Source organism: Notamacropus eugenii, chromosome 5 (assembly GCF_028372415.1).
Source record: "Notamacropus eugenii isolate mMacEug1 chromosome 5, mMacEug1.pri_v2, whole genome shotgun sequence".
Classification (NCBI taxonomy): Eukaryota; Metazoa; Chordata; class Mammalia; order Diprotodontia; family Macropodidae; genus Notamacropus; species Notamacropus eugenii.
This window is the reverse complement of record NC_092876.1, coordinates 383007929-383020421: the sequence shown is the minus strand read 5'-3', so window position 1 is coordinate 383020421 and position 12493 is coordinate 383007929. Positions and strand designations below refer to the sequence as shown.

The 12493-nt window shown below is 38.2% G+C and overlaps 1 protein-coding gene and 1 long non-coding RNA gene across 7 annotated transcripts in view; one reads left to right on the top strand and one right to left on the bottom strand.

Moving 5' to 3' along the window:
* Positions 1 to 2025, bottom strand: part of LOC140506824 (uncharacterized) — a 28577-nt gene extending 26552 nt beyond the window's left edge. The window contains exon 1 of the long non-coding RNA XR_011968102.1: positions 1834 to 2025. This is a non-coding gene — a long non-coding RNA (uncharacterized lncRNA). The remainder of the gene's footprint in view (positions 1 to 1833) is intronic.
* The window catches only part of SHROOM2 (shroom family member 2), a 240094-nt gene that overhangs the window by 215495 nt on the left and 12106 nt on the right, over positions 1 to 12493 (top strand). For 5 of the 6 annotated variants that reach the window (XM_072614409.1, XM_072614406.1, XM_072614404.1 and 2 more), the window contains 3 exons: positions 2093 to 2170; positions 3823 to 4581; positions 10002 to 10553. In XM_072614409.1, the coding sequence (XP_072470510.1) occupies positions 2093 to 2170; positions 3823 to 4581; positions 10002 to 10553 (1389 nt within the window). The remainder of the gene's footprint in view (positions 1 to 2092; positions 2171 to 3822; positions 4582 to 10001; positions 10554 to 12493) is intronic. The other variant, XM_072614405.1, reaches the window with a different exon arrangement.

Here is a 12493-nt window from a genome sequence, read left to right as displayed (position 1 = left end):
ATTTAAAAGTTTTTGTTCAAACAAAATCAGTACAGACAAAATGCAAAGAAAAGCCGGAAACTGGGGAAAAATCTTTGCAGCAAGTTTTTCCAATAAAAGTCTCATTTCTAAAATATATAGGGAACTGTGTGAATAACAGCCATTCTCCAACCGATAAATGGTCAAAAGATATGTATACGTAGTTTCCAGAGGAAGAAATCAAAGCTATCATTAGCCATATGTAAAAATGTTCTAAATCACTAATAAGGAGAGAAGTGCCAGTTTACAATATTATTCCCACTCATGCACCTAGTTTCTGGTCAGGTCAGACTGACCTGTTACCCATGCCAGATATCCCATCTCCTGCCTCTTTGTATAAGTGTTCTCCCCCTCTCCCCCCATGTTTGGAATGTATTTTTTCCTCTCCTCCACCTAAATAAAATTTCTTGATAGCTTCAAGATACAGCTCACGTGTGTGCTACTATTTATTGAAGGCCTTTCTTGATTCCTCAGGTATTAACACTCTACCTCTTGAAAAAACTTAGTATTTCATATAATTCAGTAGCATGTTTACTCCTTGAGAGCAGGGACAGTTATATTTTTGTCTTTGCTTCTTCAGTAGTTTTTATACAGTAGATGCTTAATTAATGTTTATTGGAAGAAAATGTTTATTGAATTTGAGTTTATGAGGATATTCCTCAATAAGGGATGGGTAGTGCCCAGGAACCCTGTTGGTCTACTAGCAATGGGACTGTCTTCCAGTAACTGGAAATTCACTAGCTCTAAGAAATGGTATATATCAAGGGTTCTTAACCTATTATTTACTTTGGCAGTATGAGGAAGTCTACCAATTCCTTCTCAGAATAATGTCTCAAAATACATAAAGTAAAATACATAGGATTACAGAAGAAGCCAATCCGGTTGAAGTACAATTAATAAAAAAAATTTTTTTTTAAAAAGATCAAGCACTGTTGTGGTAAATCCTATACCTGGCATTATGATATGAAAAAGTGCTGGAGAGAAAGTAGGAAACAATGCTGTTCTTTCTTACTGTGGCTAGCAAACCTGAGTATTGAGTTTTCCATTGTCTTTCTCCCTGAAGGTAAGTTCTCTGCTTTGCCAAAAGAGTCCAAAGATTTATTTTCTGAATTTGCAGGGAAACACTGTACTAAGAAAATACTTTTTAAATGGACATTTTCATATAGATCTGGTTTTGGGTTATAAGTCATAGTAGATTTAATGTTTATCTGTAAAGTCTGTAAGCAAAAGAATTTCATGTTTGCCAGTTCCTAAGCATTTAGAATGATCAGTTTGAAGAGGTTTCTCTCTCTCTCTGTCTCCCTGTCTCTCTCTGTCTCTCTGTCTCTCTCTCTCTCTCTCTCTCTCTCTCTCTCTCTCTCTCTCTCTCTCTCTCTCTCTCTCTCTCTCACACACACACACACACACACACACACACACACACACACAAATGTACAGTGAAATCCATTAAAGTTATGATCTTATAAACAAGGAAGGGAATCACTAATTTTTAAGCAAGTGTTTTTAAAGAACACTAATATTGAACCATACTCTGTAGAAATCATAGTTATAATTAATAAAGGAGCTTTTTAAAATTAAGTGATAATTTACTGGCAGTGAATTGGCATAGTGGATAAAAGACTCATTTTCAGGTCTTACCTAAAATAATAATAGTGCCTGTGTCCCTGGCATTAACCTCTCAGTGCCCTAGGCAACCCTCTAAGACCATTAAGTTTCAGAGAAGGTACCAACCTACAGTTCAGTCCCTTTAGCCTATACGAATTTGTCCTAAGACTAAAGAAAGTAGGCTGTTGAAGTGAATCAAATTCTACCCACCTGTGTAATAAACTTGACTTATTCCTTGTCTCTCCTTGTGTATTGTCATTTTCACAGTGTTGAAGTGTTCTGCTGTGTTTTTATAACCAGGATGTTCTTCGGATTATGCATTGTTCCCAGAATCACCTTTTGCTTTGCCAGTATTGTTTTGATAACTTTCAGCCTCTGTTAGTATTTCCTAATGCAAATAAGAGAGCTGACTTCCTCAAGTTGGGTTCATGTTATCTTAAGCATTTTCTGTTTGCTTTTTCTGTTTCAGCTTCTTTTCTAAGCTCACTGTGTCTCTTCAGCCTCCTCTAAGCAAAGAGCAAACGTGCATTCTTTCAGGGTCTCAGAGGTACCTTTCTTTGCTCTCTTTGCCCCTTTAGCATGCCATTGACCTTCAGTGTGGTATGGTGTGGTATGACCGCCCCTTCTGTGCTGATAGATATCCAAATGTACATGGAGTCTGTGGCCTGAGCTAGACGGTGGTCTTGGATTGCTTGTCGCCATGACCCCTGCAAAACAGAAAATAAGTAAAATAGAAGATTTGGGGTTTCAGATACGCTCATGTGACATGAGCAGGGATGGTTTCTTTCCCCCTGTGTAGTTTGTGAATTTGAAAGTAAAAGAAATAAAGTGGAGCCTTTCCGATTCTATCCGATTCCATCAAGTGGTATAATATCAGGATTAGATGGAACATTTTAGACCCTGTCTAGATGACTAATTCCTAAATCAATAGGAGAACTGTAGTGTATTTTATTAGAAAGTCCAGTAAATGGGAGCCAGGAGACCCGGGTTCTAGACAAGTCATTTCAGTTAAATCATTGTTTCTTCCTTTAGAAAATGAGGTTAGGCTCTATGCTCTCTAAGCTCCCCTTCACCTCTAACATCTGTGATTTTTAAGATATTCTCACTAGAGACTGGAGGGTGACTGTGTCGAGGGCCGCCTTTTGCTTGAATGTTCATGGCTAATGTCTAGTAACAGTAAAATTAATTCCTCTGTGTGATCTGTATCAAAACTTGGGTTCTCATCCTGTTGATTAACTGGTGGCTGGTCTCCTCATTGCAAGTTCTTAAATCAAAAAGTTTTAGTTAAACTAGAGCAACAACAAAACAGCAAACTAAATTAGTAGTTAGACTTGAGAATAAAAAGCCTAAGGGAAACTCAGTTTATTTCTGTTGGAGGGGCTATAAGAGAAAAATGGGGAGCAGAAATATTAATAGAGGCACAGTGTACTTATTGATAGTTGATGATTCGATGAACATTAATTAGCTGATTCATCAGCCATGACAAACTTGGACATATGCACAAAATATGTGTGTATCAACACACGCATACAGATAGATACAGATATACATATATATGTATATACACACGTACATATATATTTGTAGTATATTGTACGAATATTTCTGGTTACAAGTGTCTTTACTTCTTAAAATAGTAGTCTTTAATTTTCTACACCTCCTCCCCCAACTCCAATGTATCAGTAAGTTTATAAGTTCTGTCTGTAAGTTTCTTTTGCTAATTGACATTTTGGAGAAGAGAATAGGAATCTTCCAAGGTAATTTTAAGTTAGTTTTATGAATCTTACACATTTTAATAAATATTTTCTGGTAGGTCAGTCAGTTAATAAGAACTCTTCAAAAACTTCCCATTGAGTCACATTTTGCTCTTTTGGAATTCTTTTCACAGAAATCACAAAACTTCACAGGAAGTTGTGTTCACAGAAAGTTAAAAAGTAGAATGACTGTTTTAAGTTATATAAAATTATTGCATTCCATGACGCTATATATGTTAAATGCATGTATACTGCAGTATGACATGTAGTTTTGACTCACATGTTACATTAGGAATGGAGGGAATAGGTTTTAAACCTCTAAGTGGGTCAGAGCAGTTATTATTGGCAGGTGCTATCTGAAAGTTACTGTCACATGGGTGATAATATGTGGGAGATGATGCTGAACAGAGTAGTTTGCTAATAACTATTTTACTTTTGTTTTTAGGCCAGTAGATACAGAACATCAGGGAGAAAGTCCAGAAGGAAAAAGAGACCCATTGGCTATAAGCAGCAATTCAAAATCCACTGAGCCATCTCACACTAGAGAGCCTCTGGTTTCGCCCCAAGAGAGCCGGGGCAGGTCTGGAACATTGCCTAGTGATTATAGATATTCAGAAGAAAACGAAAAGGAAGAGATCCAAGGTTCTGACGTGCCCCTTCAGACCTGTTCTGAAGCTCACGCTAAGAACGAGAGTGTCAATCCCTCCTCACAAGACAGAGAAGAAGACTCGTGGTGGATAGATTCAGCACCGTTCAGCAAAAGACGGGGTCCAGCACCTCAGAGGCCGCCTCCTCCTAGACGAGACACCAGTAAATACAGACGTCAGGACTGCTCCACCACCTCTGTTGGGAGCTCTTCTGAATATCTGTTAGCAGTACCCAGCAGGCCTGTTCAGTCTCAGTCTCCTAATTCTCCTGATGTGTATGTGAATCCTCTGACCCTTCCCCAGAGTCCTTCCACATTCAGTGAAAAGCTTACGAGTGCTCAGCTGCAGGATTCTCGGCAACCTGCTTCTTCAGAGAATGATTGCCAGCCCTTAAATGAAGAGACATCAAATCTTAAGCCCGAAGCTGTTTTGTCTTCAAAATACCGCCATCTGCCAAAATCTGGAATGGAATCGTCTCGGTCTCCTTCACCTCAGTTTGCTCCACAAAAACTGACTGATAAACCTCCATTGCTGGTCCAGGATGAGAACTCAGCAAGGTAATTATATGATGGTGATGGTACCCATGCACATTACAACCTCTGCACAACTCACAGCAGCCTCTCCAAAATTAAGTCTGTCACAGGGAACACTTTTAAAACTGGGAATATATTGACAAAACCAACAAATATGACTCCTGGGGTCCAGATCTGTGATTTTATTGATATGAGGAACTTTTCTAGAAGAAAGGAATTCTCCGTATCAATACCAATCAACAGTTTCTTTACAAATTACATGTTTTCTTAGGGGCAATGAGAGTAATTTGCCCAGGATTTTGCAATCAGTATGTGACTTGAACCCAGGTCTTTCTGATCTTAGGACATCTGTTTAACTACTTTGCCATGGCTCCCTCCCTAGGATGCTAAGATCTGTCATAGGAGAGGAGGGGGAACAGGAGAGCTCAATAATGATAGAAACTTTAAAACAAAATAGATGAAATTAAATATTTTTATACTGAAAAATTGCCACATAAAATCTATATTTGTATATTTCACATTTAGTATTTTAGACAGAAAAATAATATCCACAAAAATTTCCTGATGGCATCTCAGTCTGCTTCAGTTTGCAGAATATAGTTCAGGAGCATAATATAGCTTGTAAGTCAGTCATTCAACAAACATTTATTAATCACTTACTATGTGCCAAGAACTGTAGTTACAAAGAGAGATAAAAACACAGTCCCCTGGGGCAGCTAGGTAGTGCAGTCAGGAGGACCTGAGTTCAAATGTGGCCTCACACACCTGACACTCACTTACAAGTGACCTTGGGCAAGTCACTTAACCCCAATTGCCTTTCCTTTCTCCCCTCCAAAAAAAGCAAAAAACTAAAACAGTTCCTGGTTTCAAGAGTTCACATTCTAATGGGGAAACAGTATACAAATAATTACATATATGCAATGTGCCAGTGGCTAGAACCAAGACTGAATCACTTTAAACTTTAGAAGGCTTTGAATTTGAATTTGATATGTGAACAGATCAATGATGTGCAAAAAAAAATCTCAAACCACTAACAAACCCAAAACAACAAAAACAAAGCAGGCTTCTAGAGCACTTTCCCAGCCTGCTTGTGCCCATTTTACTAGTGTTCAAACTCAAGAGAGGGGCAGGTGGGTGGCACAGATAGAGCACCAGGCCTGGAAATCTAGCCCCAGAAACTTACTAGGTATGTGGACCTGGGCATGCCACTTTACCCCGTTTGCCTTAGTCCTTCGTTTGTAAAAGAGCAGGAGAAGGAAAGAGCATGCTGCTCCACTATCTAAAGTCTTGATGAGTTATTAACAGCTTTCTGCAGAGTAAACATTTTAGAAACATATCCTTTCTAGAGCCACCTATCCAAAGAACCAAGACAGGATCCATCTTTTTATCAGAGCAAAGTAGAAATTCTAATTCATTCGTGCCAGTGCCAAACCTCATAGTAAAGCACTTTGCAGTAAATTGATGGTGAGTAAAATGCTCCATCATCAGGTAGAAAGTTCAGAAATTCCAAATCCATGAATTAATTTCTGAAAAAAAAATCAACTATATACTTTAAAGAATGTATCTGTATAAAGAGAATACTGCTTCAGTAACGTAAGAAGCTGTGATTTTGTAGTTGGGGCCCTTCATCTAACTTTATCGATCATAGTATCTCCCTGATGTAAATGATTCTTCAGGGTTACTAAAATTTTTTTAAAAAATCATTACCCTGCAGCCAACATGGTGGGTGTGTCTCTTCAAATTTTGCCACGCTGTTCTTCGGATGGTAGACATAATTTATTACCTAGCTCATAAAAAGTAGTAGAGTAATTTTATTATATTCTCTTGAACCATTGGTCAGATTTAAAATAGCTCATTTGATCCTGCCTATAAGAAAGAATACTGATACCATTCTAGCTCCAAATGATGCAACTCTGAATACATATTTATGACCACTTCAGAGATTCGTTATTTGTTCTAATTGGGAACTGACTGTCATATATACTCGATTAGATGCCATGATGTGGGAATGCTTGGTGGAAATGATTCCATGTTAGACTAGGTTGCAGTGTTCTTAATGACCTCTAGTGAAGCTGCATGTTTGTGTTTGACCTGTCTGAAGGAATGTGGTAAGCTTATAATAATAAAAGCCTTTTTACATCGCCTGCTATGTGCCAAACACTGCCAGATACAGTTATTATTATGTCATTTGATCCTCACAGCCATCTTGGGAGGTAGGGGCTATTATTATCCCTATTTTACAGATGAGGAAACTGAGGCAAATAGTCGTTGCTGTGGTTGTTTAAAGTGACTTGCCCAGCATTACGTAGCTAGTCAGAGGTCCAGTTTGAACTCGGGTCTTCCTGACTCCAGGCGCTGCACTCTATCTGCCACACCACCTAGCTGTCCCAGGGGTCGTGACCTCCTTGAAATTTTGTTCCTAGGGAAAAAATGTACTTAGTTGTGCAGTTATCAAGCGTTACATTGCAGGGCAGTCAGTTTTTTGTTAAGATTCCCAGGGGGGGTTAATTCTGTTGTGTATTTCCTCCACAGTTAGAGATCCCTATCTTGGCAGGGCTTCTCATCATTAAAAAAACACACACACACAAAAGTTAAAAAAAAAGTCTGGAACCTCAAGTAACTAGGACTGGTTGAAAATAAGTGGTCAAGGTAAATCCTACCCATGTTTTTAAATGGATCCTAAAATCCTGCATTGAGTACGTATTGCTGCATTTTCCAAGGTGATGCTTTTGGCAGGAACTGGTTATTTGGCACAAAGATAACACCAAGTAACACTTGACACTCACTAGCTGTGTGATCTTGGGCAAGTCACTTAACCCCAATTGCCTCATCCTGGCTCATCCTGATGAATATCTGATCCCTGAATTCAGATGGCTCTGGAGGAGAAGTGAGGCTGGTGACCTGCACAGCCCTCCCTCACTCACAACAAAGTCAAGTGCAAGTCATGTCATTATTTCTCTGATGGCATGGTCTTCTTCAGCAGCGAAGGATGAACACACAACCCCAAATAAGAGCCATTCTGTATTTTAATTCTCATTTCCCAATTTGATCTCTTTTTTTAAAAATAAAATTTTTTTTCAATTTAATTTCTTACTGAAAGAAAATATTTGAAAAATATGCCTTTGATGCTTCTACTGTTTATCACAAACCATGTTTATTTATATACATGGCTTATTCAAAGATTCATTTCTTTTTTTGAGGGAAATATAATTCTTTCCAAGTTGGGCTTCATTAGTTCCTTCCTGTAACATGGGCTGATTTCCATTTTTAAGATTCCCAGGAAGTTTTATTTTTCACTTCGGCATATCCATGATGTCATCTATGTGGCTACTCCTTGCACTCTTATGGATCACTACCTTTGAATGGCTTCTCATGCTATGAGATTCTTGTGTGTGCGCACGTGTGTGTGTGTGTGTGTGTGTGTGTGTATGAGAGAGAGAAATGTATATATTTCTACAATAAGTCTTACCAAAAGGATCCACTCAACACACTTCATATGTGTCATGGGTTCCAAGGCAATATTAGAGTGAGCCATCTTAATCGTTAATTTTTAAGCCAGATAAGAGAGGTATTGCTGATATGAACAAGTCTGCTCAACACTAACACAATTAATGGTATATCAAAGCAACTTAAATTATTTAGTAGGTAGATGTTTAATATCCTTTGCTGTAAACAGCATGTATCTTTTTTATAAAGCAAAACTACCAAGTAGGTGTTTTTGCCTCTACAAGAATCTTAATAATTCTCATAGCACACTCTTCACTATGATTTGTTCTTTTCGCATTGTTTACTTTCCGTCCTTTTGGTTGGTAATGTAGTTAAACAGGTCTAGAAAGGCATTTGGTGTTGGAGGGCCCCTGATAAGAGGGTGTGATTGTTTAAGGATGGGGGTTAGGGTCCTGGAAGGTAAAAGGTTATTTTGGAGCAGTTTGTCAGTTTTTAAAGACAGCTATGGTGTTTGGGAATGGATTAAGAGTTAGCAGAAAGCAAAATCTTGTAGTCATTTCCTGAGATTTGGAGATTTTGCAAGGTAAGAACTAAAACAATAAAAAAAAAGTATTTTTTTTACTGTGTATTTTGCACTTACTTTAAAGATAAGTATTTTAGTGTGAAAGAGGAACCGCTTTTAGGAAACAATCCAAAATTAGCATTTTCCTTCCTCCTCCCCTTTCTCTTGGGGAGGAAAAAGGGAATATTTCTAGAGTCCTGAGAAACAGGTTCTAGGCCCAGGTCTGTCATTAGCTATTGTAAAGGTCGTGTATCTGAACCTCATTTTACAGAGCAGGAAAATGAAGGAGATAGAACTGAACAAATCCAGATTTTCTATATTCCACATAAACTGAAGTAAGGAGTGATGAATATGAGGTCCTGAATGAAAGTTTTTGAGAGTAGAATATTACGTTTTTTCCTTTCTCTTTATCTTGTCTTCCTTATTCAAGTGTGCCAGGCTGTCTGCAAGGACAAAGAGATCATTTGCATGGTCGGGGAGGATAGGTGATCGATGATGGAATATATTGACACATAACTCTAAAAATGCTTACATCCTCAGTGATTTGTTGCTTGTGAAATAACAGGAGGAAACTTTAGAACAAATAAATTTTGCCATGCGGACCACACCCAAACATGCAGGGAAGGAAGCCGATTGTGTCCTTCAGTCACCGTTGAAAAAATGAGAAACAGATATTTTAAATTAGAGCAGAAGTAGCTTCCCTGGTTCTGAATGTACCAAACCCACAAAATCATGGCAGTAGTTTTTCAGCTTCCTGATCTTGAAACAAATTCTGTGCATCTGTTCTTGGTTTTTTGTTTTTTTTTTCCTTTCAGAACATGCAGGACCCATTGTAAACTAGCAAACTGAGCTGTTGTTTATCCCGCATTTTTTATTTATTTTTTAATTACTTACAATTTCTCTTGTCTTGATTGAATACATCTGTATTGTTTTTTCATACAAATGGCTTAGCAGCATACTGTGAGGGCATCCCAACGTAGGATGGCACGGATAAAACAATCCTCTTTTGAACAGATATGTTTATTTTTTCTCTCCCTCTTCTCTTCTCATCTCTCTCTCCTTCCCTCTGTTCCCCTTTATTTTCTGCCCACTGTACAAATCCAGATTTTTCTACTAAGAAGCTTTTTAAAAAACCAACAAATTAATGCGTGCCATTTGTGAGTAGTTTAAAAGACTTTTAAGTTATTTATTAGATTAGAAGCCATGGTTTGTAGAAAAAGTACTTGGTAGCTCTCATAGTATTATAAAAACATTAGTATGCCTGGTATGTTTGGCACAGATTTTGGAGGGTAGGGAAACCTGAAGACCTAATAGGTCCAGGTTGTATGGGATATACCTACAAAGTTGGAGGATTCTGAACTCATCTTTTGTCCTAACGTATGCCCAAGTAACAATTTGCATTTAAAAAAATAAAACATACTTTTCTCTTTTTCAGAATTGAGAGGGTCATAGATAACAACACCACGGTGAAGATGGTCCCCATCAAAATCGTTCACTCTGAAAGCCACGCAGAGAAAGAGAGTCGACAGAACCTTGTGAGCACCATGGAACCTCCTGCTTTGCCCAGTGGCTTGGAGAAAGACCAAATCAAGACTCTAAGCACCTCTGAACAGTCCTACTCACGCTTCTGCGCCTATACCAGGCAGGGTGTGGAGCCTGAGGCTGAGAATAAAGCCAGAGTGTCTGACTCAGAACCAGCTGAAGCCTTGGGGTACAACTTGAAAGACAGCGATGCATCTATCCCTGTTGTCAGCTACATGAAGGCCAAAGAGAAGACACTAGAAGACTTGAAGTCAGAGGAACTAGCCAGGGAAATTGTAGGAAAGGATAAGTCTCTTGCAGATATTCTGGATCCCAGTGCGAAAATAAAAACTACCATGGACCTGATGGAGGGAATCTTCCCCAAAGATGAACATCTCTTAGAAGAGGCTCAGCAACGTAGAAAGCTGCTACCAAAGGTTCCTTCTCCCAAAATTGCGGAGGAAAAGTGAGTAGAATTTTCTCTTCTTTGGCTCCATTGTTGGGGGTGCTATGTCAGCCATAGGAATTATTCTCTGTATCTCATGGTCACTGGGTTGGATCTTCTATCAATTTTGATGAAGGCCAACATGATAGTTGGTCACCACTGTTGATATACCTTATTAAATTTCAGAAGTGAAGCCAAGGGCTAATCCTCCCTCATCCTTGAGAGATAATTACTTTTATGTCTGGTAGAGGTGTATAGGTAAGACGGGTAGAAATAAACATTGCTACTAATTATGCCTCAGCAGCTTAAGGGATTTGATTTATAGCAGTACTCCTGATCCTTCCCCCCTAGTAGGTGAGTAAAGAAAATTGAGGGTTTTAAAAGTGAGTTTTAAAGCACCTAATGTGCTTTCCTTGTCTTTTAGTTCTCTGATTGGTTGGTATATTATAAATTTTAAATCTTTAAAAGTGTAAAAATCATGATATTCTACCTTTGCTTTGTCTACCCATTTATCACTAATGACTTGAGGCTAATTTGTAGGATGTCAGTGGAATGAAGCAGGTGTGGTAAGATCCATTTAGAAAAGTTGGATGATAGAGCTTCTAAGGATAGGTCTCCCACAGTGAAGACACCGGGGCTGCCACTTACATAATCACTGCTATAAAATGAAATCTTGAGACAGTTTAAGATTTATGATTATTTCATTTTCCAATTCCTTTATACAAAGTTTTAAAACCTGGCCTCTTCCCTTATGGGAAAAAGAACATTTCTGGAGTCAAGAGAAATAGGTTCCAATCTCAATCCGTCAAGGTTGAGGAGCTTCGACAAGTAATTTGTCTGAACCTCATTTTTCTGATCTGTAAAATCAGGGTATAGATATAAAGACATTTACAAATCTCAATTTTCTTTATTCCAAATGGACATAAATAAATGATGATCAATGTGAAGATACAATTTGAGAACTCCTGGCCCCACTAATATATAAATATTTTAACAGCATTTGAAATTATTTAATAGTAACAAATTCAGTCAGGGATTCTACAATGAATGATTTCCCTACAACCAAAGCTAATAAGGGCACACGGGGAGGGGAGGTGTTATAAGAAGATATGTATTTTTCTTGCTTTTCAGCCATGTTTTAGGACATCACCAGTATTTGTCCTAATGTATCCTTGAATCTCCTGTTCAGAGACTATTTCTGTAGGGATGGATTGGTTCTAGAAGTGATAAGTGGGTTCAGATCCAGTATACATTAGGTTCAGGAATCTAAATCTTCCCAGATTGTCCATGTCCAGTGTCCATGAGTTCAAATCTAGACCCAAACACTCATTAGCTATATTAACTTTGGGCAAGTTCCTTTACCTCTGTTTGCCTCAGTTACCTCAACTGAAAAATAGAAGTGAGTATTTAATCCACTTTTATTGACTTTTTCCTATGTGTGTAACAGACTCTGCTAGACATTGTAGTGACTGTATTACCATGCCTAATTCTACAAACTGGTAGGAATAGGGGGTCTTCCGTGTCTTCTTATCTTTAAGGATTCCTGTCCATGTTTTTTCACAAAATATTCCCTACGAGATCAGATCAGTGCTTTGAGGGCCTTCCTCAAAGTTTCTGTTCAGTTCTGTCCCTGTCACCACCCACTTTCCTCAGCTTCCTTCTAACTCCAACATTCATTAATTCTACAAGGCAAATTACCTTGGATTAGTCATTTAATTTTGCAGCATCTTAAGCTGCCTTATATAGGAAACTTGGATCATCTAGTCCAACCTTTCTAGATCTAACAGTCTGAGACTTTATTTAAATCTAAATTGTAATTAAAATACCATCTGAAAATAGATGTTTCAGCTGTGTGTTTGACTTATTTCTCTTTAATTACATACATTTATAGGCTTTGATGACTGGCAGGTTTTTTTTGAGGGGGGTGGGCTTTTTTCCTTGCTCTCCAAACCCATTCATGT